The sequence below is a fragment of the Eurypyga helias genome, unplaced genomic scaffold, assembly GCF_000690775.1.
Source record: "Eurypyga helias isolate BGI_N326 unplaced genomic scaffold, ASM69077v1 scaffold38992, whole genome shotgun sequence".
Taxonomy (NCBI): Eukaryota; Metazoa; Chordata; class Aves; order Eurypygiformes; family Eurypygidae; genus Eurypyga; species Eurypyga helias.
This window is the reverse complement of record NW_010236151.1, coordinates 9,055-33,223: the sequence shown is the minus strand read 5'-3', so window position 1 is coordinate 33,223 and position 24,169 is coordinate 9,055. Positions and strand designations below refer to the sequence as shown.

Here is a 24,169-nt window from a genome sequence, read left to right as displayed (position 1 = left end):
TGGAAGATCAAAGTTTATTTTCTTTTACTACCAGCATACAAAAAAACATATTGCACATCAAACAACCAAAACAAAAATAAAAATACTCTACTAAAGACTAACATATGTAGTTTATACAGAATAAACTTTCTGGAAATTGATCTCTTCAGTAGTTCAGGTTATGTCTGAATGGACATGACTAACTCAGCTTAGTGTTACCTAAAGCTATGTTTGATTTTTAAATACTGTACAGTTTAATAAATAAACCAAACAAAGCCTCAATGTAGAACAGTCACTGCCAATGTCACCCAGTATCCCTGCAGATTATGAGAATTGAACAAATGTATTCCAGTGGTCTGCAGATTTTTCTTCTACATACAGCATTTAAAAAACATGTATTAAAACAGACCAGTTTCCAGACTAAACTAATGGAGAAATTACATTTCAGTGCAAAATATTTTAGACTGCATTTCTTTCTAGTATTCCTCAGGTGAAGAAGTGGTTGCATATTATTAAAAATGTAACAAAAGCAGCTAATGCTTTCATAAAGAGTATTATGTTAGGGACCCCCCTCACATCTCTGCCGTATTTTGAAAACAAAATAACATTTCCTATAGCCAGCAATTTTGTTTATTTAAATGTTACATATACTATCTCAAGGCACATCTGATGATATATTTATAACACAGTAGGTGTCAAAGTATGTTTAACATATGATTTCCTCAGGATCCCTCCCCTTTCTGTATTCCAAAATGGAGGAACTGAAAGTGCGGTGTCGAGACTGGCGATCCATATTCTATCTTTGGCAAGCTTATACAAGCACTATTTTAAATGTAATGTAAGAGAACTGTAAACTAGGGACTTCAGTTTATGAAACACCATTCAGCACTGCTTCTTCCTGATTATTTCCATCCTCCTGAACAGTGACCTTCTTCTCGTCAGGGCTGTGCTGCAGTTTAGAAGGCTCATCCCCAGAAGCTGTCGCAGGGCCATTCACCGCCTTTTCAGAGGGGCTGTTCTCATCAATCGCCTCTTTTGCCTTCCAAAACCAGAAACAGGGCACTCTCAAAATCCTGTCAGAAGAGGCAGAGACCCCCCTCTGGCTCCCGCAGCAGCTGAGCTGTAGGAAACCCCCGCTGCTGCGCCAGCGCCGTCATTCCCGCCCACGTCACGACTCGGGTACTTCTGTATCGGACACCCCCGAGGGATCGGGTCGAGGTAACCCCGGGACAGCACACCCCAGGATGCTTTACTTCACCCCTTCCCTTTCTCCAAGCCAACAAGAAGCTACTGAAAAGCTGAGTTTTACACCCCTTTCAAAGATTTCTAACGATGGATCTTTCTTATTTTGCTGATCTCGGACAGAACTTGCACGGCAAGTTGCACGTTACTGTGGAAGTGAAGGAGTTCTGCTTTACTCCCTTCCAAAAAGCCCCGACATAGGCATTAAGAAAAGCCATCTTACCGTTTCTTTCTTGGCTTTGGCTAGCGTCTCCTTCGGAGGGTTTCTCTGTCTACTCTGTGATTCCGCCCGTGATATGTAATCAGCTACCGTTACTGTTCGGGGAGAAAGGGGACAGTGACGCGCCCGTCAGCAGCTTCACACGTCTATTCCCTACGCGTTCGCGACAGCCGGGAGACACCCCGCAGAGGGCCTTCGCGCTCGCAGGCACCGACTGCAGAGCAAGGATCGCTCTGTTAGACACGCTCCTCCCCGAGGTCGGTGACAAATTGGAACCTTAATAAATAGTAATCTTGGTCCAATTGTAAATTTTATTAGAAGCTAAGGGCTCTCTGTCAGGGGGCTGAAGGGCTCAGAGTGCAGCCTCTCCCAGCTGCTGACCGGGCTTCCACGGTCCTGAGCAGTGGAGATTTCACGCTGATAAAACAAAGGCAAGGTGCGGGAAGAAGTGGGGCAGGTTCTAAGTACGGGATCACTTCTGATAAAGCAGCATTCAGACCTGTCACTCGGGGAAGCAACTGGCAAGAGAACTCACCCTCCTCCTGGTACTCAACCGCCATCCACAGCTCAGGGGCCTGTGGGTGAGCTCGGGGTGCACAGACACCTGGGGCGGCTCCGTGTGAGCAGAGCCCTGTCCCCACCGCTACAGCTACGCCTGCTGGTTCCCGGCCTCCTCCCTTCTTACTCCCCCAGCACGTGTTCTTGGAGCCTGCTTTGGCCTCACCCTGCCCCCCTGTGCCCACCCCTGCGGGGAGCCAGCTCTGCCGTCGGGCAGCCGGCAGCTGCGGAGAGCTGAAGCACGCGGGAGCTGGGAAGCTTCACCTACGGAACCGCAGCATCCCGGTCAGCACCTCACGCGTTTGGGGGAGCGGGAACGACTGCGCGCGGAACCTGAACTGGATCAGGAAGCACAGCCCATGAGTGTTATTTAACTGGACTTCTCCCGGCTGGCTCCCCACGTCACAGGCCGAGCGAGTTTCTGCACAAGGACAATCACCTCCTGGAGGTGCGGGCCCGTTCCCAGCTCCTCTAGCGGGACAGCGAGGCACAGTTTGCGCGTGGAGCCACGCGCCAATCCCTCACCGGTGGGCTAGGAACCCCAGCGCAGGGCAGTGTCAATCAAACGGTGCAGCTGAATGACTGAAGTACGTTTTTAGCATCTGCGGGGTGGGGGGCGGCAAGTGCCTTCTGTCTTAACTTCCCTCACTGTACCCTTACGTTTTTATGAAGGGATTAAGTTATTAGAGCATTTTTCACACAATCAGTGTAACTACCAATGCTCTTACTCTGGTATTCAAAAACCTTTCCAGTTGCATCATAAATTATTTCGAACAAAGTCAGCAACAGGAAAAAAAAGAGCAGTCTTGTTTGGGAAACTGTGTATGTTCTTAGAATACTTAGATTTGTGGGAAAAAGATCACAGCTTTTGTACCACTAACATCTCTGTTGCTGAAATCAGTATCTCGGAAGTAAAAACCAAAATCCACTTTCACTTTCCTCACGCCCCTTTACAAACTCCTGTCGCTCTCACAAGGTGGGAACACGGAGCAGTAACGAGCTCCTTTGGATCTGGGTTTTTTTTTTAGGGGGGTGGGGTGTCTGGGGTTTTTTCCTTCCCCCAAATTTTACTGTAATGCAACAACTTCTTTCTTATCCCGCGTTGCACGAGCGGCAGAGAGAGCAGGAGGACGAAGGCGGGTGAGGTTGTGCACCTGAGCCTGGAAGTCCTGTCGGGAAGGAGCACTGGCCCAGTAGGGCGCTGCAGCCAAAAGGAGCTGGGTCACCCTTCACACTGCCAGTGTTAGTGCACACGCAAGAAACGCCACAAGCCACGACAACAGAAAACGGGAAACATGCAATCGGGTTTGAGTTCCTCCTCCTTCCCGCCCCTCAATTTGTGGATGACTTACAAATATTCCCGCAGGCCGAGGACGGGCAGCAGCAGTTGGATACAGGCCCGGGGCTGGCAGATCCCGCGTGAGTTCCCTCACAGCGCTCTGCCAGGGCACCCGCGTCCTGCTGTTCCAGCTCTGGGCTGCTCGGCCAGTGCCGAAAAGGGGGTGTCGCGTTCGAGGCAAGCGCGCAGATGCGAGTGAGGGCGGATCATGAACCTTCACGTCTCCCTTGATCCTGGACCACTGAGGTCAACAGCAGTTTGGCTACTGACTTCAGCGAGAACCGGATCACAAGCGTTAACTCACATGTCCAAGCAGAAAGTTAGACATTACAAATTAGTTTCATTAGACAGATTAAGAACTTTTAAGTTCTCCTAGTAAAGAAATCTTTCATCTTCATCTAGTAGCCTTAGTAGTTATTGAGTAACCTCTTTGTATTACACAGCTCTACGTAAAACAGCAGACACAACATTCTCTCATGCTTTTGACCTGAGATACCACAGCTCCACTCGCATTACCTGGCTGTCTATCTTCTGCCTGACCCCTGAAGCGACGCCTGCGGCTACGATTGCGTCGCTGGGGTTTTTTGTCACTATCATCTGCAATTGCAAAGTTTACCATGAACTATTTCTGATGATAAAATAAGTAAGTTCTTCAGCAGTTTCAGACGGGGCATTTAAAATTGCTTCTGTTAAAGAGACAGGCTAAGAAAGACAGGCTGAAAGAAAAACATAATTTTATACTGAAGGCATACACAACAACGCAAAAGCTAGATTTGACTCTTTCGTTCTTGGCTCATTAGAACATTTAGGCATATGCTTAATGACCTCAGATTTCATTTATTAAATAAAGGAACTGTATGTCAAATTTTAGCCACATAACCCACGGAAGGAGAGGTTTCTCCCCAACATTATTAAACAACAGATTATATTCTTGTCCCAGTGAGCATCAAGAGAATTTACTCAGGGCACGTACTTAAACAGAAGCCGGGTAGAGACAAATTAACAGCTACTTAAGTAGCTTCTTACACTGGGACTGAGGTTGCCAAGGAGAAAACAGAAGGCTGACCCAGCAGTGCTGGGCAAACAGCAAGTTCGTCTTTGGTGTCTCCGTGAGAGTTTAGACAAGAGGCATGTGAAAATACCAGCGGAGCTCAGTAAACAGGAGACCTCATGGCAGAGCCCCGGTGGAGGTCGATCTTTAATCGTCAGCCTTTAGCAGAACAGTGACTCATCACGGACAGAAACGAACAAGCGTCTCACTACACTTAATGGACAACACGCTTTTTTCTTCGCTTGCTCTGGGACTACCATCCACCTGTTTACATACCTAAACCATTCTCATTAACAGAAGCTGTGTCGGACTCTGTCATTCCATCCATCAGAACAGCGTCTTCGTCAGTCCTCCGCCTGCGTGACCTCCTGCGGCGGTTACTACTGTGGTGAGACTCGCTGGCATCGGTATCCACCGTCTGGTCTGACTCCGTGTTATCAAGCAAGCTGTAAGGGTTGCTGTCCGGGTCCTTCAGCACTAAACAAACAACAAGTTTCCATCTAAGACACCGTCATTAGATATGATTTAATTTCCAGGCTGACTTACATCTGCCTTTGAAAGTTACAAACTAGAGGGCAACCTTAGGGAAAGGTGTGGTGCACAGAACCAGAGCATTCCTGACTTCACACTGGTTCCTCTCCAACTGGGATCCAACAGTGAGTATTCCGTGGCACTGCAACAGGCACCTTACAGTGATTTCCAAGGTGAACTCAAAACTGCTGAAGGTGTAAAACACTCCACAGCAGCGCGGTGCCTTTGACACTACTCCGGGTCAGGAATACGCACAGTCAAATCCTGATAAAACCGAAGATAACTTCCGTTCTAGGATCTCTTCTCTCATCCCATATCTAAACACGGGCTCAACTCCGAAGGCAGCCATAGATGACATGCCAGAGGGTCTGTAGTATGGGACAGTACCATTATTGTGTCTGTGTAGTAACAGAGGAAACAGAAGGGAATGAGGAAATCTGACACCACGGTGTATGACAAGAAACTACCTACTGAAATCCCCAAGTCCTAAGGTGTCAGTGTAAAAGGGAGTATTTCAAAGTGCTAAGTGGTTACACAGAAAACCACCAGGAACACAAAACAAATTCAAAGCCCATCCGAAACCCAGTACCAGAGCTGATGGACGACTTGCCACCACGAGGCCCACCACGCCCACGACCTCCAGACACGCTACGCCCTCGTCCTCCAGGACGTCGTCTATTGTCACGCTGGTGCCTGCTTTCTCTGTCATCTTCTCCTGCCAGGGACCAGTCACTAAGTTCATCTTTTCTCTCAGATTCTGTTTCAGAGGGATTAGAGAGCTCAGAGTTTGTACCTTGCACAAGAAGGAAAAGAAAATTGGAAATTAGTAGGAAATTTGGGATTATCTTCTGGCTTCACATTCTCACAGAAGTACTGCAACCAGCATGGCTGGCTATATCTATTTCTATGTTTACATATACAGACACACACATTATCTGAAGTACAAATATAGAAATTACGTTATTATATGCTTAAAATGGTATACAAATATATGCACTTCACATTACATATATTCATACATGACCACGTATGCACATATAAAACACAGATGGAGCACGAGTTACCTATGCTTCCGAGACTCTCAACCCAAGTCTGTAATAACACGAGGAATAAGGACTCGGAGATTACCCAAACTGTAATTTATATAGAGGGATAACCCCAGGATTACACAGCATTTCCTCTCTTTGTGCACACACTGCAGGCATTTGGCGCAGTTTCTAGGCAGCTTCTCTCAAATTCCCAAGGACAACTTTATAGCTGACGGCTGTCGCTAGGCAACCTCTCTGGGCTGTTGTAATGCTGCTTCAAGAACTTAACTGTTGAGATTGAACCGCATCCGTAATATACCACCATCTCCAAGCCAACCAGACCCACAGAGCCTCTTACTACTCAAACGTTCAGCACCTACGATGTATGTGAGACATCCAGGAGCTCTCCCTGCTAACTGTTCTGGGATAAAGACATTTAGCCCCACAGGGCTCTAACCTGCAGTTCTGGCCATTTTTGGGAAGGGTCTGGGGGAGAGTTCTCCAAACGAAAAGTCCATGGGTATGTAACAAACGGAGCAACTTCACAGTTTAGTCAAAAAATTCATTGGGAAATACTCAGAACCCAAGTCACAAACATCAGTGCTACCATCAGAATCCCCCTGGCCAACGCAGCGCGATCCTGGAGCTACAGTCAGTGACGGACTGCAAAACCCGAAAGAACTTGTCAGAAAGAAGAACCCGTCTGATTTCCTGACAGAAGCCAGCACGTGCAGGTGCCCACAAGGGAGTCACTGTCCTGAACAGGCATTTTCCCCCCCGTTTAGGGGCACCAGTGTTTCTCTAAACGTCTCTATCCAAATGGAGGCTGTCTCCCTTTGGAGACCTGCTGTGGGGATGTGCACACCTCTGGGGAGCTGAACAGCAGCTCCTTGTTCATCAAAAAATCTCACTCCATCTTCAACAAATCCAGTTAAGTTTCTGACCAAATTAAAAAAAACCCACCCGCACCACAAGAGGATTTTGTGCCGTATCCTTTTGGAATCGTGTTGCTTTACTTTCCAGAAACACGTTCCTAAGGTGGCCACAGTGACAGACAGGCATTTTTTCTCCTCAGTCAGTATGGGTAATGCTAATTCCACATTTTTTCCGTCACTGGCATCTCCTGCAGAGTATGTGTAGCTCTTTCTCTTCCCGTGACACAACCACTGCTGCTGAAGGACAAGATCTTCACCAGAGTTCGGTTTGCTCAGTTTTCGATTTAAAACTTACCTCCCACAAGAATGCCAACCTAATCAGGTGTTTTGAGCCATGTGAAAAACCGAAAAGGAAACTCCAGGTTTTCAGCCTGCCCTCCCTCCCTGCGCTGCACACGCAGACACCCAGAGACAGATCCGGGTTCAAAAGCAGACTGAGGGCGCGAGAGAACTCACCGTAACCAGACGTGTAATTGGGGCCTCTGCGGCCTCTCCCTCTTCCGCTGTAGGACCTGGAACCTTGCACTGAGGAGAGGGTGCTCTCGTCAGTTGTATAACCCTTCTCTTTCTCAGGGGCTCTAGCAGAAGAGGGCCTGAAACCCATACCGATCTGACGCAACTGCTCGTCGATCTGGAGCCTTTCCAGCCGTAGTTGTTCTACCTCCTACACCAAAGGAAACAGAACATGTGGTGATAAAGAAATGGGGTTTTCTTCCCCTCCCAAAACACCATTGTCCATCCAGTCATGTACAGACCAGCATTCCTGTAGGAGAGTTCGCACCACCACGAAGGCGACTGCAAACAATGGAATTAAGCTTCGAGTGCTGTAGTCTCTGAGTTTTGGAGGAAATCTAAACCCTCTCAAATCACCATGCTGAAGGACTATTTTTAAGACTATTGTTGCCTTTCTTAACTACACTTCACCAGGTTTTCAAGGCAAATTTCAAAGATTTCTATTAAGTCAACACCACCCCTCCGTACAAAGCCAACTAAAGGATAACTGTTTGAATACTGCATAGACGTGGGGTGTTACCATTAGAAATTTCATCCCGCCCCAACAGAGCATTTTCCTCCGAAGGGAACACTCACACAGACAAGAAACATCGTGTGTTACTCCTCCAGTGCCACTGAAACCTGTTCCTGACAGCCCCATCCCTCCCACCCCAACAGCACTAACTAACTGCCACAGTGTCGTTCAAAGCCCCCATAACACCTACGGCCAAAAGGCAGGTTCAGGGCACCAAACCTTAAATCCTGACACGGAGAGGAACAGTTCATCACCTGCACATCCCACCGAAACTATTGCTCGGGAACTCTTATTTCAAGCAGAGTTTCCTCTACAGATTCTTCCTTCTGGAACGCACTTACCTTCAGGTAGGCGATGTGGTATTCTAGAAGAACTTGGACATTGCCAATGCTTTCTTTAGTACCAACAAACACAAAGGGTACCATTCCCTAAAGAAACAAAACGTCAGAGCTCACTTTCAGGACAATCATCATCATCAAACCAACGCTTTCTGGTGAAGTTACAGACAGTATCTGTTCAAATTACAACAGTGAGCTAAACGAGCACAGACAGTAGCTGGATGTTGGGCTACAGCGAGCACTGAAAACAGCTCAGACTTGGGAGGGGAGGGCCTTATACTGGGGCCTGAAGACTGCCTGGCTTTCCCAGCAACCCGTTCCAGCAGCTGAGGTCACCTGACACGCAGTGCTTATATCCCCCTCCCCACCACACCACTGCTGGGGGTGTTGAGCACTGCAGCTCTGCAGAAGCATCCACAGTTTTCCAAGAGGTGCCCGGTGGTTAATTAAACCAACTTTACAGTCTGAAGCACCTCTGCCAATTTTAGCTTGTGCTCTCCTATGTTGAAAATACGTGAACACAATTAACACTCTCCACCCCAAATGACGATGGCCAGTCTGAAAACAACTTTCCAGTTGCTCTATATCCACAGGAAAGTTCCAGAACTGGCTTTGTTACATAATCCAAAAGCACCTATCCTACCCAAATCACAGACACCACATTGTTGTAACGGGGTCATCACCACCGTCACAGGCTGGCCACGAACAGGGCGCATGGGCCACGAAGGCTGCGTTTATACACCCCAGAATGATGCTGAAATAGTGGCCGTAAGGCAGCGCTCGAACTCGAGTCGTCCCCCTGAAACTCTCACTTTCTGCGTGTTCTCCTACATGGCATCTGTTAAAAGATTCAGTGTGGCTGGTTTTGAAAGGAAAACCCCAATCATAAGAAGAAAGAAGAAAGTACTTACATCTTCACGGGGCAGTTTATTTTCATTATCTCCTTCAATTCTCACCCTGACGACTCCAGACTTGTCTACAATCTCCTGAATCACTTTTCCATTTTTTCCAATAACTTTTCCTTCAGAGGGCAAGAATGGTTAATTTTGCACCCACGTGCAAAATATTTTAATGGGTTTCTTGACATTTTAGGTTATGTATAACGTAAGTGCAATGACCACCTGACCCTCCTTTACCATTTGTTTGCTTTGTTTCATTTTTCTCCTACTTCAGACGGGCAAAACAACAAAAAACCCCACATAAAGCCTATACACAGGGGTATATTCCCATCAGTGAAGGCTACCCAAAACGCACAGAAACCTCTGCTTGCACATTAGATTGAGGGAAGTTCCCGGGTTAACTAGCTTTACGCAGTGAGGCTACAGGGAAAAACCAACCCAAACATGTTAATGTACAAACAATTAAGTTGCTGAATTTTAAAACAAGCTTTAACATTTGGTAGATGATGGAATCATCGAACTGCATCAGACCCATAATTTGCAGAAGTCCTATTACACCTTAACTTGCTCAAACTTTGAAAGTCTGTTTGCCCGTGACCTCCGTAGCCCATACTACGCGATCTCCAAGTGCAAAGCCATTGGAGGTTAAAGCACTGCCTGGATAAGCCAGGCTGCTGCTCCACCAGGCACAACACCCGCGCTCTTCATGCTCCCTGGTACCTGCCCGGCCCCTGAGCTGGCAAGGCAGAGCGGGAAGCTGCCAGCTCGGCGGAACCAGCGGGCCGAAAGGAGCAGAATGAGGGAAATAGCCGAAGCGCCCCTTGACAGCTGGGCTAGGGAAAGCTGTGATCTTCTCTTCAAGGGGAAGAGATTAAGCCCAGCTTCAGGCAGCTCACGACAGAGAAGCATTAACAAGTTTTGGGAAGCTACACCTTCATAAACCCAAAAGGTGGAAAGATGCCCATTTCTAGATGAGGATGAGACTGACAAGCTCTGCTTAATCATATGGCTGCTCACGCCATCCAGCCCCCACCACGAGCAAAGCTGAGCCCAGGAGGGAGCAAGAACATGAGACTTGTCCTGCGTCATTCCTGTAACTCGGCTGTAGAATTCCTGTAACTCAGCTGTAGAACTCCTATAACAGACTGTGGAATTCAGTTTCAGCACTTCTAGGTGGTCAATTTAGCAAATCATTTTCTTTACTAGAACTTAAACTTCAACCACTACCATTAAATTAGATGGTGCAAGTATGTAATCAAACAATTTTAAGTGTTAAAATCCTGACAAAGTATTACTCTACCCTTCTACATAGAACTTCTTAGTAATTCCCTGACACACACAGTTTTAAAAGATTAATCACTTAAACGGAGAAATCACGTATCATACTGGCTTCTGCACCTTCTTTGCAGAGTCACGCTGATTAGGCTCCCTTTCCCCAAGTTGCCAAGTTTTAGCAGTATTACATACCGACAAGATTCCTGGGGACTTGAATAAAATCCTCCACAAATTCCAAGTAACTTCTAGCCTTTTTCACTGCATCAGCAGTCTGGAAATGAATTAAAAATGCCCATTAAGTTTATTTGTGAATATAACATGTTAAAAATAAAACCTTGTAACAACAGCTCTAAGTCTTCCAAACATCATACTTATTTTCAAAAAGACATTAATACAGACAGGATTCATCTAGTTTTCAACTGAAAGTTAAATGATTGAGCAAAACGCTCAGAGACAAAAATCAGTAGCAAAGCATCAGTAATGAAGGGACCTTTAAGGTCCCTTCCAAGCCAAACCATCCTATGATTCTATAAATAAAACAACTTTTTCCACATTATTTCAATGCATTTTAAAACACTATCTGCAACTTAACATGAGCAAACCCCAGATGTCAAATGTCTTACAGATACATCCTGAAGCAGTTTCTGGTAGACAGTAATTGGGGAAAAAACAGCTAATTACATTCTTTTTCTACAAAATGAAGACACCGCTCTCAAATCTAGAATCCATTAATTTAAAAAAAAAAAAATCAACATAGCAATATCACACAGATTCTGCACTGAAAAGAAACAAGTTTGCAAGAGGTTCCACCGGCATCCCTAAAACTTCAGATTAGGAGAATTCTGTCGTAAAAGAAATGTTGGATCCCAGATCCCATTTAACCCGGCGCAGTGAACGAGTAGCTACACGGCTGTGATTAGACGGGCAGGCTGTAAACTACTGGAAACTGTGCTGCCATCCGTATTGTCAGCATTGAATCGATTCTGCAATTTTTAAGGTTGTTTTTAAGACGTGATACACTACTGCATTACCCACGTGTAGAAAAATGGTGAAGGAGAAAGTGAATTTTAGACGAGTTTGTCTCTTGACAGGGTCTGAGGATTATGTCACCTGATAAAGACACTGCCAGGGATGAAGGACAATCCCCCGCAGAACTTCACAGGCTCCCTGTAAGCAGTGACTCGGTACCATGTTTGCAAATGCACATGAATCCCCAGTGCAAAACCACTGCGGTGACAGAAGCAGCTACTCCTCTCGGTGTGCGCACACTCGGGCTTTCCCGCCACGCACCCCGCTCGTACCCTCCGCTGAAAGGCTCACGCCCAGCAGGGAGCTCTGCAGGAGTCTGGCAGCAGCCAGGCACACTGGGGTTCAGGGGAACACCAGCGTGCGGGAAGGTACAGGAGCGTACAGACATGGCACACCAGGCCTGTTTAAACTGGCTATGAGCAGGGACTTGTCTGGTTTCTCTGCAAAAATCCTCCTGTTTCTCTCCGGTCTTATGCTTGACAGAAAACTAAGCCCAAGTAACAAGGCTTCAGACACCTTCAGACAAACTCTCCCCTGTACCTGCAGGTTACACTACTAGTTACACTACTGCAGCCTGAGCGCTACAGTGCCCCCTAACAATGGTGTATGTGTGACACCAAGGCATCTGTCCTAACCATGTCACCTCTGCACTGTAAGTGACACCGCAAGCATGGTGCTCTCCTTCCAGAATGCCGGCTTCTGGCATCACTGGTGGAGGGGGGAGAACTTGTGCAAACACTCTTCGAGCTTTATTATTAAATGACAGAAATTAACTAGCAGTTGAGGCTATACAGATGCTGAAACAAGAAAAAAGCTTTAAATTAGCAACAGCAGAAGAGTGGAATTAAGGAACAAATATCAGCATCTAGACAGTAATGATGGCTTTTGAGCAGTTTCCATTTCACATTAATGCCTCAGCCCTTTCATCTGTCATTTCTTTGGCAACATGTGAAATGAGTATTACCAGCTCCTGCATCTTTCAACTAAATTAGGGAAGTCCTAGAAGAAGAACAACCAAAAAAAAAAAAAAAATCTATAAACCTCTACTTCTGGCAGAGGTCAAAATGGCAGCAAGAGAAACATGGGTGAGTGAGCATGGAAAACGGATCACAGTCATGGAATGGTTTGGGTTGGAAGGGACCTTAAAGACCATCCAGTTCCAACGCCCCTGCCATGGGCAGGGACACCTTCCACTAGACCAAGTTGCTCCAAGCCTCATCCAGCCTGGCCTTGGATACTTCCAGGGATGGGGCATCCACAGCTTCTCTGGGTGACTTGCTCCTGTGCCTCCCCACCCTCTCCATGAAGGATTTCTTCCTGATATCCAATCTAAACCTCCCCACTTTCACTTTAAACCCATTACCCCTTGTCCTGTCACTACAGGCCCTTGTAAAAAGTCCCCCCCAGCGTCCTTGTAGCCCCTTCAGGCACTGGAAGGCTGCAATAGGGTCTCCCCAGAGCCTTCTCTTCTCCAGGCTCAACAAGCCCCACTCTCTCAGCCTGTCTTCACAGGAGTGGTGCTAGCCAATCTAAACCTCCCCACTTTCACTTTAAACCCATTACCCCTTGTCCTGTCACTACAGGCCCTTGTAAAAAGTCCCCCCCAGCGTCCTTGTAGCCCCTTCAGGCACTGGAAGGCTGCAATAGGGTCTCCCCAGAGCCTTCTCTTCTCCAGGCTCAACAAGCCCCACTCTCTCAGCCTGTCTTCACAGGAGTGGTGCTAGAGCCCTTGGAGCATCTCCGTGGCCTCCTCTGGACTTGTTCCAACTGGTCTATAGCCTTCTTATGCTCCACAGCTGGATGCAGCACTCCAGGTGGGGGTCTCACCAGAGCAGAGTACAGGGGCAGAATCCCCTCCCTCGACCTGCTGGCCACACTTCTCTGCACACAGCCCAGGATACGTCTGGCAGGCCTGGCCTCTGGCCAACCTCAGAGAGGCAAACAGAGGGGACAGGTATACCCCAGATGCTGAAGTCCTCGTCACGTGGAGTATTTACATTGCCTGCCTTTTTTAGAAGCAGCTATCACTTCTGGGAAAGACAAGGCTGTATGTGTCTAAAGGCATTTTTATTTAGGGGCCACCTGGCATTTATCACTGCTGTGCCCTACTGTAAGAGGCTGGTGACAGTCATAACCTTTCTACAAGTTTCAGTGTCATTCACATTAAAGAGATCAAACTGGAACACACTCGGCACTCCCCTGCGCTTAAACTTGTCCGATTCTTCTTCAGGAACTGAGAGATGCTGGTAGTACTCGATCAAAGAAGGATCCGTTGCCACTCTGATACAGCGGAAGTGTTTAAGATTTCAAAAAATAAAAAAGGACACAGAACTTGAGAGTGACTGAAGAGTACACGCGTTTGTCCTCTTCTCAGCAGTACCAGCTTCATCTGATCCCCAGATCACAACCAGGTTCTCCTCCTGACATGCAGGGAGCGTAATTCAAGACCACAGATTCCCAAACCAGTAGGCAAACAAGGATTTCTAAGAGTGTTAGCACTAGACTCAGGAGTTGGTGGCACCTGTAGAGTTGGTAACATGGGATAAAAGCCTCTGAGACATGTTTTGAAGGGCCCTGGTGACAGTGGCATCTTTGCCACAACTCTGCTGCCTCCTGGATGGATCACTTTTGGTCCATAGACCAGTGACATTTCAAGGCACTTGTGACATTTAAAGCACATCAGGTAAGAGTGATACAAACGGAACTACCTTGGAGCAAATCAGTATTTTGCCAAAGCCAGCATTAAATTGCCAAAATAAAAGGGTCAGAAGCAACAGACATAGGCTGTGACACATTTGGCTAGGTCACAGGAGCAGACCCCACACCACAGAACACAGAGGAACCAGAAAGGGGGGATGCGAGAACCAAGATGGGCATGCACAGGCTGAAGGACAGGCCTGTGACCGAGTGGAACAGCAGCAAACGGTCCTTCTCTCAGGCCAACAGACGTACAGCACAGTTATCACAGAGCTCACGCACCAGCACGTGGCGTGGTTAAGACAGAACACACCGTACGGAGGTCACCACTGCAGTAACTCTTGCGTTTCAAATACGTGTAGTACATACACGCTGCCACAGTGCGAACATGCACACAGACACTCAGATGAGTACTCTGCCAGTTCTGAATTCTGGGTACAGCTCTTACACTCTAAAAGCAGGTATCGTGGTTATATATAACAGATTCACATAAAAGATTGGTACAAAGTTTCTCCCTTACCTCCCCATAGATTCTGAAAGTACCAGTGTCCTCCTCAAGTTCAATGGCAGTAACTCCTGGAACCTTCCTGGCCTGCTGTATGTTACTGCCATGTGTTCCTATAGCAAGTCCCATTAAATCTTCTCTGACTACAAACTCCTCATGAAACGCTGCAGCAAGCTGCTTTGTGCACTGAAGGGAAAACAAAGTAAGACTCGTCCGCAGGCACCCACCGTAACGTACAGTTACGCGCTCGGTTCCAAGCAACAAGAATTACAAGCCGTGGCTTACTTCTAAGTGTTTTGTAGCCTCTTCATTTCTCGACATAAGCATAAGTTTGGTACGAATGCTGCGTAGATGCATGTCACTCAGTATATTCACTCGCTTCACTGTCGCCTCGCTGGCAGACTGAGAAAAAGAAAGAAAATGATGTTTTGGTTTTTTAGCAAAACCACATTTAAGGGATAAATCAGTAACTCCTTTACACTAAATCATAAACCTGATCTTCATTTCCAGTGCTCGCATGGACAACACTCTTCCTCAAAACAGAGCATGAGAAACTCGGCACCAGCTCTGCGAACCAACAATTTCCTGTTCTCACTCACAGCACACTTCACACTTAAGATTTTGCTGCTGGGTATGCACAGTAACTCCTTCCCCTTCCTGTTCCCCAGGCACACAAATTAAATATCACGCTACCATACCCACACTTGTCACTCACTGTCTGAGAGGCAGAGGTAAGGAAATAAGCAACCCACTCTGCAGAGTGAGGGTCAAGTGGAAAACATTAAGTAAACAGAACTGTGAATATAAATGAACACTGGGGAAAGTCTGTGCAATAAGAGAAAACCGTGACAAGAGAATCTAAGTGAGCAATTCCTTAACAGCTAGGCTGAACAGGTGCAGGTCTTCAGGTGGAAACCCAGCTGTAATACAGTATGAGGGGACATCTATAGCTCCAGAGCAGAGTAAGCCAGAGCTACCTTTGGGCCATCTGCACAAACCAGGGACATGGCACGCAGTTGTGGATAACACAAATCCTAACACCAACAAGACTGAAAGTGGCTCCTAAATTTCAGCTGTATGCAGATCAGTACTTGTACCCCTTCTAAAGGCCCACCCCAAAGACAAAACTGAGATGTCTCCTTCCATTAAGTCAAACCATCTTCCACACAAATACACAGCTGGCCATGTACTTTCCCATAAATAATATACTGAAAATTCATGCCACATCTGCACAGAAATAATTACTTACCAGTATGATTAGTTGAGCAGTTTCAGCATGATAAAAAATGCGACATGCTCCCACAGCTTTCTTGAAATCTTTGTGTGCATTTTCATTAGCACACCTAAGGAGACAAAACGAGCGTTATTCCAACAAGCCGCATCAAAACAGAACATGTAACACCGTGATCAGAAGCAAGCATGCTTCAGTGTAGTCTACAGCTGACGCTGACCAGAAACGGGAAAATTCCCCTTCTCCTTAAGACAGTTCCAGTACAGAGGCCCACCGTGTACTTAACCTGCACAAGCCTAAAGCAAGATCTGAGGGTCCCATCTCTAAATCTGCTTTGTCCCCACCCCAACGCTCAGCAGGGGTCCCAGTGAGCAGTTCCTACACCAGCTCCTGCAACCACAGCTACCCTTCGGGCTCTTCACAGCCCTGTGACCTGGCCTCTAAAATATACGCCAAGTGGGGTTCCCCCACCCCCGCCAAATACAGCAAATGTCTTTCTTAAAGCATGCAGAGCTACTCACGCATCTCTCAGATCTTCAGGAACATCCACCGTGCACTTGAAAAAGGTGTTCTTTTTGACAGTTTTGTTTTGATTCACAGGTCGGAGTCGTTCGTAGGTGACAATTTCATTGTAAGTGGCATCACAAGCAGCATATTCAATGACATAGAACTAGGGAAGAATCGGGGATTTTTAATGGTGACTTAGTAAGGAATAACAAAGACATTGTGGCATCACCAGCATCACTAAGAAAGTATGAAGCACGAATATAAAGATTAAACCATAATCTGAGTTGCTAGAGTGCTGCAATTCTATAAAAATGAGCCTGGACATATTTCAGTGCCCATCTGATACCTCAGTATCAGTGTCATTTCAGCCCCTACAGAATCATCTTTGATGGATTTTTCTCATGCCCATCCCTCTTCAAATACCTACTTTAGACCACTTCAAGTTCCACAATTCAAAATGTTTACTCGAGCTCAAATTCTAACAAATACCTAACAGAGAAACAAACCTAATTTGTTCTTCACAGAAGTATCTGCTTTGCAACAGTTAAAAAAAGGCAAATCCACTGATTCAATGGGCAAACTACCTGTGAATCGTTAAGATCAAAAGGAAAATAAAAATTAAATCTTTCTGATACACACTATTTCAAATTTACAAAGGCAAGAGAACTAAGGAGATTTAACAGCTACCAGTAATCTACTCCTACGCTTCCACTCCACACAGGGAAGCATAAAGAAGCTTGTGTGCACAGTACGCCTGAAGCCTGGCTTTGCGTGAGGGATGCAGCCTTTTCCTGTCCCCCTCTTCCACCTGAACACAATTTAGGGGCACGGCAGCACTTTCTCCTTTTCCTCCCCCAAAACTGGTATGTTTCTGTCAACACACAAAATTTACTGAAGTATCAGGAAAAAGTAAATCACGAAGGTCGTGACCTATTTTCCACATGCTGTTCTCCAGTTTCAAGGTTTAAGTTTAGCTTAGGTATCATCCTGATCATACAGAGCTGCTTTGAAACATATGACAAACCAAGTTAAAATAATGAAAAATAAATACTGAACAGACAACTCAAAGAGAACTACCTCCATATGCTTAAATAAATTAACTCCTACAGTTACAGATAATCCTGGTGATCAGAACAACCACCAAGCTGACTATCCTGAGACATGGGTTGTTGGTGAATTTCACATTCACTGTGTGGATAAAATTTTAACAGGAAACTGGGTTAACGATGGCACAAAGAAGCCAAAATTGAACTGTGCTTTTGTGGGGGACAGATCCATTAAAATAACTGATTTGACAATGCTGTATAAAAATAACAGGCATCTCAGGATAATTGTTTTCCCCTCTATCAAAAATACTAGAAAATTAAGAATTGGATAAAACTGCACTTACATTCAGAACTGAAGTTTTTTCTTTTACTACCTTTTTTGAATTAAGCAGCATAGCAAGGTAACTGATACTAAATTCCCTCTTCTGTGACATGTAAGAGAAGTACATTAGCCCCACATGACAAACTCCATCATTCAAACAGGTCTGCCTCATTTTCTCACGAGTTGTTAATCCACAAGGATCAAGGCACAGAAACTTCCTCTGATAACTGCTTGCCAGCACCTTACCCTCAGAGCGCAACAGCAGTTACTATTTACAGTTTTTAAGCACTATCAAAAATTGGACTTTTTCCTCAACGCTGTTTCCTTCAGTTTTAGGACAGTACAGGACCCTTCCTCCTACGAAGTTAAATTCAAAAAATAAAACTTTAAGCAAGCTGAAGGTAGGTTTGCTGGAAGTCCCATCCTTAGGTGTGCATACAGTCCTCCGGGCAGTTAAGCTACTAGCCATGGAAGGGACTTGCTCAGCTACAAACAGCCACCCTCAGCTGCGTAACGCCGCATGGGTCATTCCAAACCCATCTCACCTTGCCATTCTGCTGTGTCATGCTTTCGTGTTGGCAGCACTTTATTCATAGTTCTTCCATCACAAAGACCTTTCATATTTCCTATATAACAGCATGAAATCAGTGGGTTTTGAAATAACTTACCTCTCCTTTCATCATTCGAACTTTTGCCAGCCACCAGCCACAAGGTTCTTGGTCATTTGCTCTAGAATAAACCTGAAAATGAAAGTAGTAAGACACATCGAAAGCACGTACAGATGTAATCTACTTGCCTGCACGTACAGTGAAGAAAGACCATCCCAACTTTCCTCCTTTTCATTGAAACGGAACAGTATGCACACAAAAGTTGGTTTTGTACAAATTATCCAGACAATGCTTCTTGCACATATTTTTATCACTTCACACTACCAGGATTGCGAACGAGTCCCTCTGCATACAGCACTGACAATGCAAGAGAAATTTCTAAAGGAAGATACAGCTTTGGCTCAACGCTCATTCGGGGCAACTCCTCACTGAATTCAAACATGATTTTCACACTGAAAGTTCACACAGAGAAGTAACTCCACAGTTACGACTTCTTTGTTCTATCCTTGGATTCCCTAACAGAGCCAGGACTGCTGAAGTGAACCAAGTTACAGCATGAGTACACGCTCCATATTTAACAAACATTACCAAGTTAACACAAGGTCAGATACAGAACAGACGACTTCTGCAACTTTCGTTTTCCTCATCTTCTGTAAGTTTCATTTACTCCTGACACACTTCTGACCAGCCAAAATCATTTGCATGCAGACTAAACAAGAAATTTTGCAACAGCAAGGAGGCAGAAAATAACCCTTTACATTAAATCTCTAACAAAGCCAACAAACAGCACGTATTTCAAAGAGAGTAACAGAAAAGCCCAGCACCTATACTACATTGTTTCTTACATTACTAGCCCAAAACTAGAATAGTATCCCAAAGAAACTCATTAATTTGATTTTAAGGACAAGAAAAGTGAAAAGCCAAAGGTAAACTAATTACTAAATATACTACCATGACCTGGGAACAGAACATTCACCTTTTAACTTCCCAGTTAGCTTTGTATCAGTTTATACACCATTTCCAATGAACAGTTTCTCTGCAAAACAGTACATCCACACAACTTCCCACCAGATTATACCAGATACTTCAGCTGGGTTAAAACTCCTGTTGTTTGATGTGCTTTACGATGACTTTACATCAAAACATTCATAACAGTTACATTCCAGATCAAAAATGAGAATTACTTCATCTGTTTTTTAATTCTGAAACATTTTCAGAAATTTTAACGTTCAGATTCTGAACGTTATTGGTAATTCTGTGAAAACTGGTAATTCTGTGAAAAAAACCAACTGTCACAGTTTCACTGAAAGCCTAATAAACCCGTTACTAGAGACATGCTCCGCTTCAAATCTTCATTCTGCTGATGTACTTACAGCCATCATCACCGCCTGGAACGCACAGTTACGTATCAGGACAGTTCATGAGGATAAACTCACCTCCACTTCATCTCCTTCACCAATTTCCTTCTTGATATCAGGGGGTGGTGGTAATCTGACCTCATTAAAGGGCACCTGGCGCTCTGGTTGCCAACTGAAAGTTGAAGAGACATTACATATTATTTCTAGAATTTTCCTGTTTTCTTAGTTTCATTTTTAGAGCCCTGAGCTTAGTTAAAATGCATTCTTCCCATATAATCAAGAATGTTTCCTCATTGCCAGAAAGCAAACCTTATAAAAAAAGGAAAAAAAGAACCCTGTCAAGATAAAAATAGTATCTGGGAAGACATAACAGCAAAACAAGTTTTAAATTAACGTAAAAATTTCACTTCACTGGGTTCATTAAATGGCTTTCATAGAACCCTGGTGAAAAGATTATTAGGTGATGTACTTAGGTATCTGCTCTTCGAGTCACAAAGCTGTCACACAGATGTAAACTTACCTTTGCAGTCCATCATGGGATTCATCCATTCCTACACCTCACACTCAACATGCCAACTGCTTACCATCGATGTTTTAACTGTTCTAGGAAAACCTGACTCTGGACGTTACCAAAACAGTACATTTCTACCCACAAACATGTTAATGCTCCCCAGTAATTGTCCAGCAAACAAATTCACTCCAAAACTTACCTTTCTCTCTGCTTATCAATAACAGTTATTACCAGGCGTATAAAATCTGAATTCTATCTTTTCGTAAGGACAGGCTATTTATTTCACAATCGCTGGCTCTACAAAGCATTTTACTTGCAGAACTGTATATTTTAAGTGCATTTTACGAAGACTACTGGAGCAATTCACATCCTCTCTGTTCTCCTGAAATTCCTTTGCCTTCTACTCTGTGAATGTCACAGAACACCACCAGCTGTCCTTGCTCTTTTAGTCAGAAACCCCACTGAAGAATCTATAGAGGTTGAAATAAATGCAGGGGAAAACACACACCCAAAAACTATTAACTTAGAACATCTGAGGGACTTTGACATGGTATCTGTCACAGCATTCCAGTGTCCGTCCTTTATGCCCATCTTGATCAAAATTCACATCGGGTACAGACAGGATCCAGAACCAACTTCTAACAGTAAGGATTACTGCAAGTGATTTGGTTTGCTTGGTTGCAATACATGCAGACAGAGCAGCCCGAGTCAGTGGAACAAGTCTCAGTGTTAACAGCAAAGGGCACTTTGCAACCTTATACAAGACAGACACATTCATGTTTTCTCTGAAAGGACAGCTTTCCCTTAAGTGCCTCACCTAATAAAGACGTGAGGTATCCATACAGTATTGCTCTGCCCATTATTATGCACTCTATTCTTCTTCTATAGTGGAACTTTGAAAAACAAAAAACCCCATGAAGATTATGGACAGCTTTTGTTGAGGTTTGGAGGTGTTTTGGACATGAAATGTTATTTAAATCTCATTGTATTTCTGAGAAATGGTGAAGAGGGCTGGCAAACCTCACTCACAATTTAATTGCCCTTGTTGCAACTACAGTGGTCAGTAAACTCGGGGCTTGGGTTTTTTCTCCTCCTCACCTTTGTGAAATGATTACTCTCCCAAATGCCAAGCAAACAGCAAGACTTGAGGACAAAACGCATTCCCTAAATGATGGGGTATCTACAACTGCAGTTCAGCAACAGTATGAGTATGATCATCATAACCAAACAATAGGACCAAAAATGTCACAAACGAGCTGCTTAAAGTTCCCTTGCGCATTTCAACTGTGCCTTGTAGTTAAATACCCCAGCAAACGGGGGCTCACAGAAAGTTGGCGTTTTGGTATTTTTTTAATAAAACGCTGGAAAAGTGCACAGAAGGCTCAGTTTTCAGGATACGGGAAGTCAAAGTTTTGATGGCAATGAGTCCAAAATCAGAGCATCTCACTGGTGAAATGCAAAGAGATGTTTTAAGAAATGACTTGTGGCTGGCTACAAATTACCAAACCAAGAGGATCTGACAGAACTGATGCCTAATAGTCACGAGGATTATACCAAGTATCTGGCACAAATTACAACAAAGGGTGGTGCTTGGTTCATACAACAGAAAAGTCTGCTTCCAATAAGCTGCTTCCAACTCCAGTGGGCACAGATGGAACTGCACCTCAAGATCCCGTTTTCTCACATACGGTAATAAAAGCTTCCAGTTCCTGAAGCTTCTGCATTCATTCTTCACCCCCTTACCTTGAAAAAATGTCTGTTAAAAGAATCACGGGTATCTGCCCAGAGATTAACGATTGCTACGGTCCCATCATCATCATTAGCAGTCTGTGCTAGCACAGCACCCCTGGGAGCCTCAAACAGCTGTGGACAGAGACCGGTGAACAGCAGCAGGCAACGCCAACTGACCATTCCGACTGCCTTCAGCCGAGTCCATGTGTTTACTCTGTTAGGGCTGATGACCACCACAGCAGAATGATGCATTCAGGACCGGAAACTCTTGCCAACTTCAGTTCTACTAAAGCCCTTATGAATTTAACTCAGTAAAAGGGTAATAATTTACCAGATTCACATCACAGAGTAATTTGACTCGAACCGTACACACACTTCCTGATAAGACCTATTTTTGGTCAACAGAACACTCAACATATGTTGTAGCCCACCCTTTTTGGAACATGGCTGCTACTGCCAGACTTGCTGTAAGACACGCGGATGACATGGATACTAAACACTAGAAACGTGTTTGCCAACAGTTAGACCCCTGCTGTGAAACACAGGCACTTCCTTCCCCTCACTTGGCTTCCCACTTGGAAGTCTCTGCTTTGCAGGCAGAGACCCTCCTGCCTTAAGGGAAAGTAACGGGGGGATGTTGAATATGACACTGAAGATTTGCCACATCTCCTCAGACCACACAGAGCATGAAGCACCCAATTTGTTTTTGCTGTTTGTTGGGTTTTGGGGTGGGGGTATGAAAACCTAGAGACAGTAACAACTTCCATAACCACTTCAGTAAGCATTAGTACAAATTATGGTTGCCACCTCATCTTCTAACTGTTTCCCATAAAGGAAGGGCTAGAAAACACAGGCTAGGAAGAAACAAAGACTGGACTTTGCACGATGAACACTGGGATTACTTCTTCCCCCACTGCCACCCTCCCCCACGGATTTATTTTTATACACACGTATATACGTTTACACGTATGTAAACACATGCACACCCTAGGATTATACATTCAGGATTATAACGCACACACTTGCCCGCTCCCTTGTACTGCCTTTATTAAGCAGCAATCTTCCTTGAAGAAAGGCTCAGACTAATCTACAGGTTGGTGCTGGCAGAGCTTAGCAATAATTTTCACATCAAAAGCTGACATGTTTTTAGGATCCCCCACCTAGCAACTGGAAGGGAAACAGGAAAGAAGCTGTAGCTCCAGAATATCTTAAATTAGACCTGGAATCTCCCAGGTAATCCATGGTGTTATCAGTCTGAAGACTGAACAACAGGTATTCATTTGTACCTTACCAACCCAAGGATTATCTTCAACTTGCCACTACATGTCCCTAGTAGCACTCCTGTGTTTACATATTAAATGAAGAGGGCCTCATGGATAATCCTTTCTCCAGATCTGCTTACAGACTTGCCCTTTTCCACTAAAAAAATGTGGGTATTTAGACTGGTTATGTGCAGGTATTTATCTTCTTAATAAAGAAATTTCAATCACCATCAGGATGCTTCTCTCTATTCCTCTCTGGTGCAGAACACTGATCAGTATTCCTCAGATTAGACATTATCTAACAGAAGTAATTCTGTATTTCCCATCTTCTTCTGCTTTAGTGTAAGAGTATCAGGCCTCTGCCACTAATGATTATTTTAATTAAATTCAGCTGTCACATCTATGGACCTCTGTAAAGGACTGTATTCCTGATGAGCTGAATTCTGATACAGCGATACAAGAAAGTAGTTCATGGAGACTGAAGGGAATAGCGAGCCTGTGCTTCTAGAACTACACCTATCTAACGAAATCTACTTCCTCTTAGTGTCAAAGCAAACAAACCACCACCAATACCACAAAATCAAAATAAAAACCCAACACTCAGGTGATTTTTTTTTTTAAACGAAATACTTACTTGTTTTCAAATACAACTGTGAGTGAGTCCTCATGAACATCTTTGATAAATCCCTGAAACAAAAACATTTTTGTTATGAGAATGCATGTGAAATCAAAACAAGGCAGCAGCTTCAATAAGCCTGAAACTAAGCCAAACAGCAGACCACCACAAATATTATGGCTCCAATTTAGGAAACTTCCAAGACATGACGATACCAACGTTCACGTGATGTTACTGATATTCTTAGTTGCCTGTTCCAAGAAATACAGTGCACAGGGATTGTTTCGAATGACTGCTCAACTCGCACCAGCACATTTGCAACTG

General features: G+C 44.8%; 1 protein-coding gene across 4 annotated transcripts; it reads right to left on the bottom strand.

Annotated features, from left to right (window-relative positions):
- On the bottom strand, window positions 1-23,916 carry FXR1 (fragile X mental retardation, autosomal homolog 1). 4 transcript variants are annotated; one of them, XM_010146985.1, is made up of 17 exons: window positions 23,864-23,912; window positions 19,804-19,897; window positions 18,428-18,499; window positions 16,406-16,554; window positions 15,903-15,996; window positions 14,939-15,055; window positions 14,669-14,839; window positions 10,615-10,693; window positions 9,160-9,269; window positions 8,252-8,338; window positions 7,490-7,547; window positions 7,340-7,402; window positions 5,510-5,713; window positions 4,666-4,866; window positions 3,855-3,935; window positions 1,445-1,536; window positions 1-1,018 (listed from the first exon to the last, which is right to left on the bottom strand). In XM_010146985.1, exons 3-17 carry the CDS (start codon window positions 18,440-18,442, stop codon window positions 848-850), a joined length of 1,692 nt encoding a protein of 563 aa, XP_010145287.1. In that variant the 5' UTR covers window positions 18,443-18,499; window positions 19,804-19,897; window positions 23,864-23,912; the 3' UTR covers window positions 1-847. The 4 variants fall into 4 exon arrangements, with proteins under 4 accessions (XP_010145287.1, XP_010145286.1, XP_010145288.1 ...); XM_010146984.1 differs by having other exon boundaries at window positions 7,340-7,547; window positions 23,864-23,916; XM_010146986.1 differs by lacking the exon at window positions 3,855-3,935 and having other exon boundaries at window positions 23,864-23,916.
- Between the last annotated feature and the right edge of the window lie 253 nt (window positions 23,917-24,169).

Coding starts and splice junctions, on each gene's coding strand:
- FXR1 (XM_010146984.1), bottom strand. Junction 15,056..15,902: donor CTGCTCAACTAATCATACTG/GTAAGTAATTAT, acceptor TCTTTTTCTCAG/TCTGCCAGCGAGGCGACAGT. Junction 4,867..5,509: donor CAAGTCGTCCATCAGCTCTG/GTACTGGGTTTC, acceptor TTGTTTGTTTAG/TGCTGAAGGACCCGGACAGC.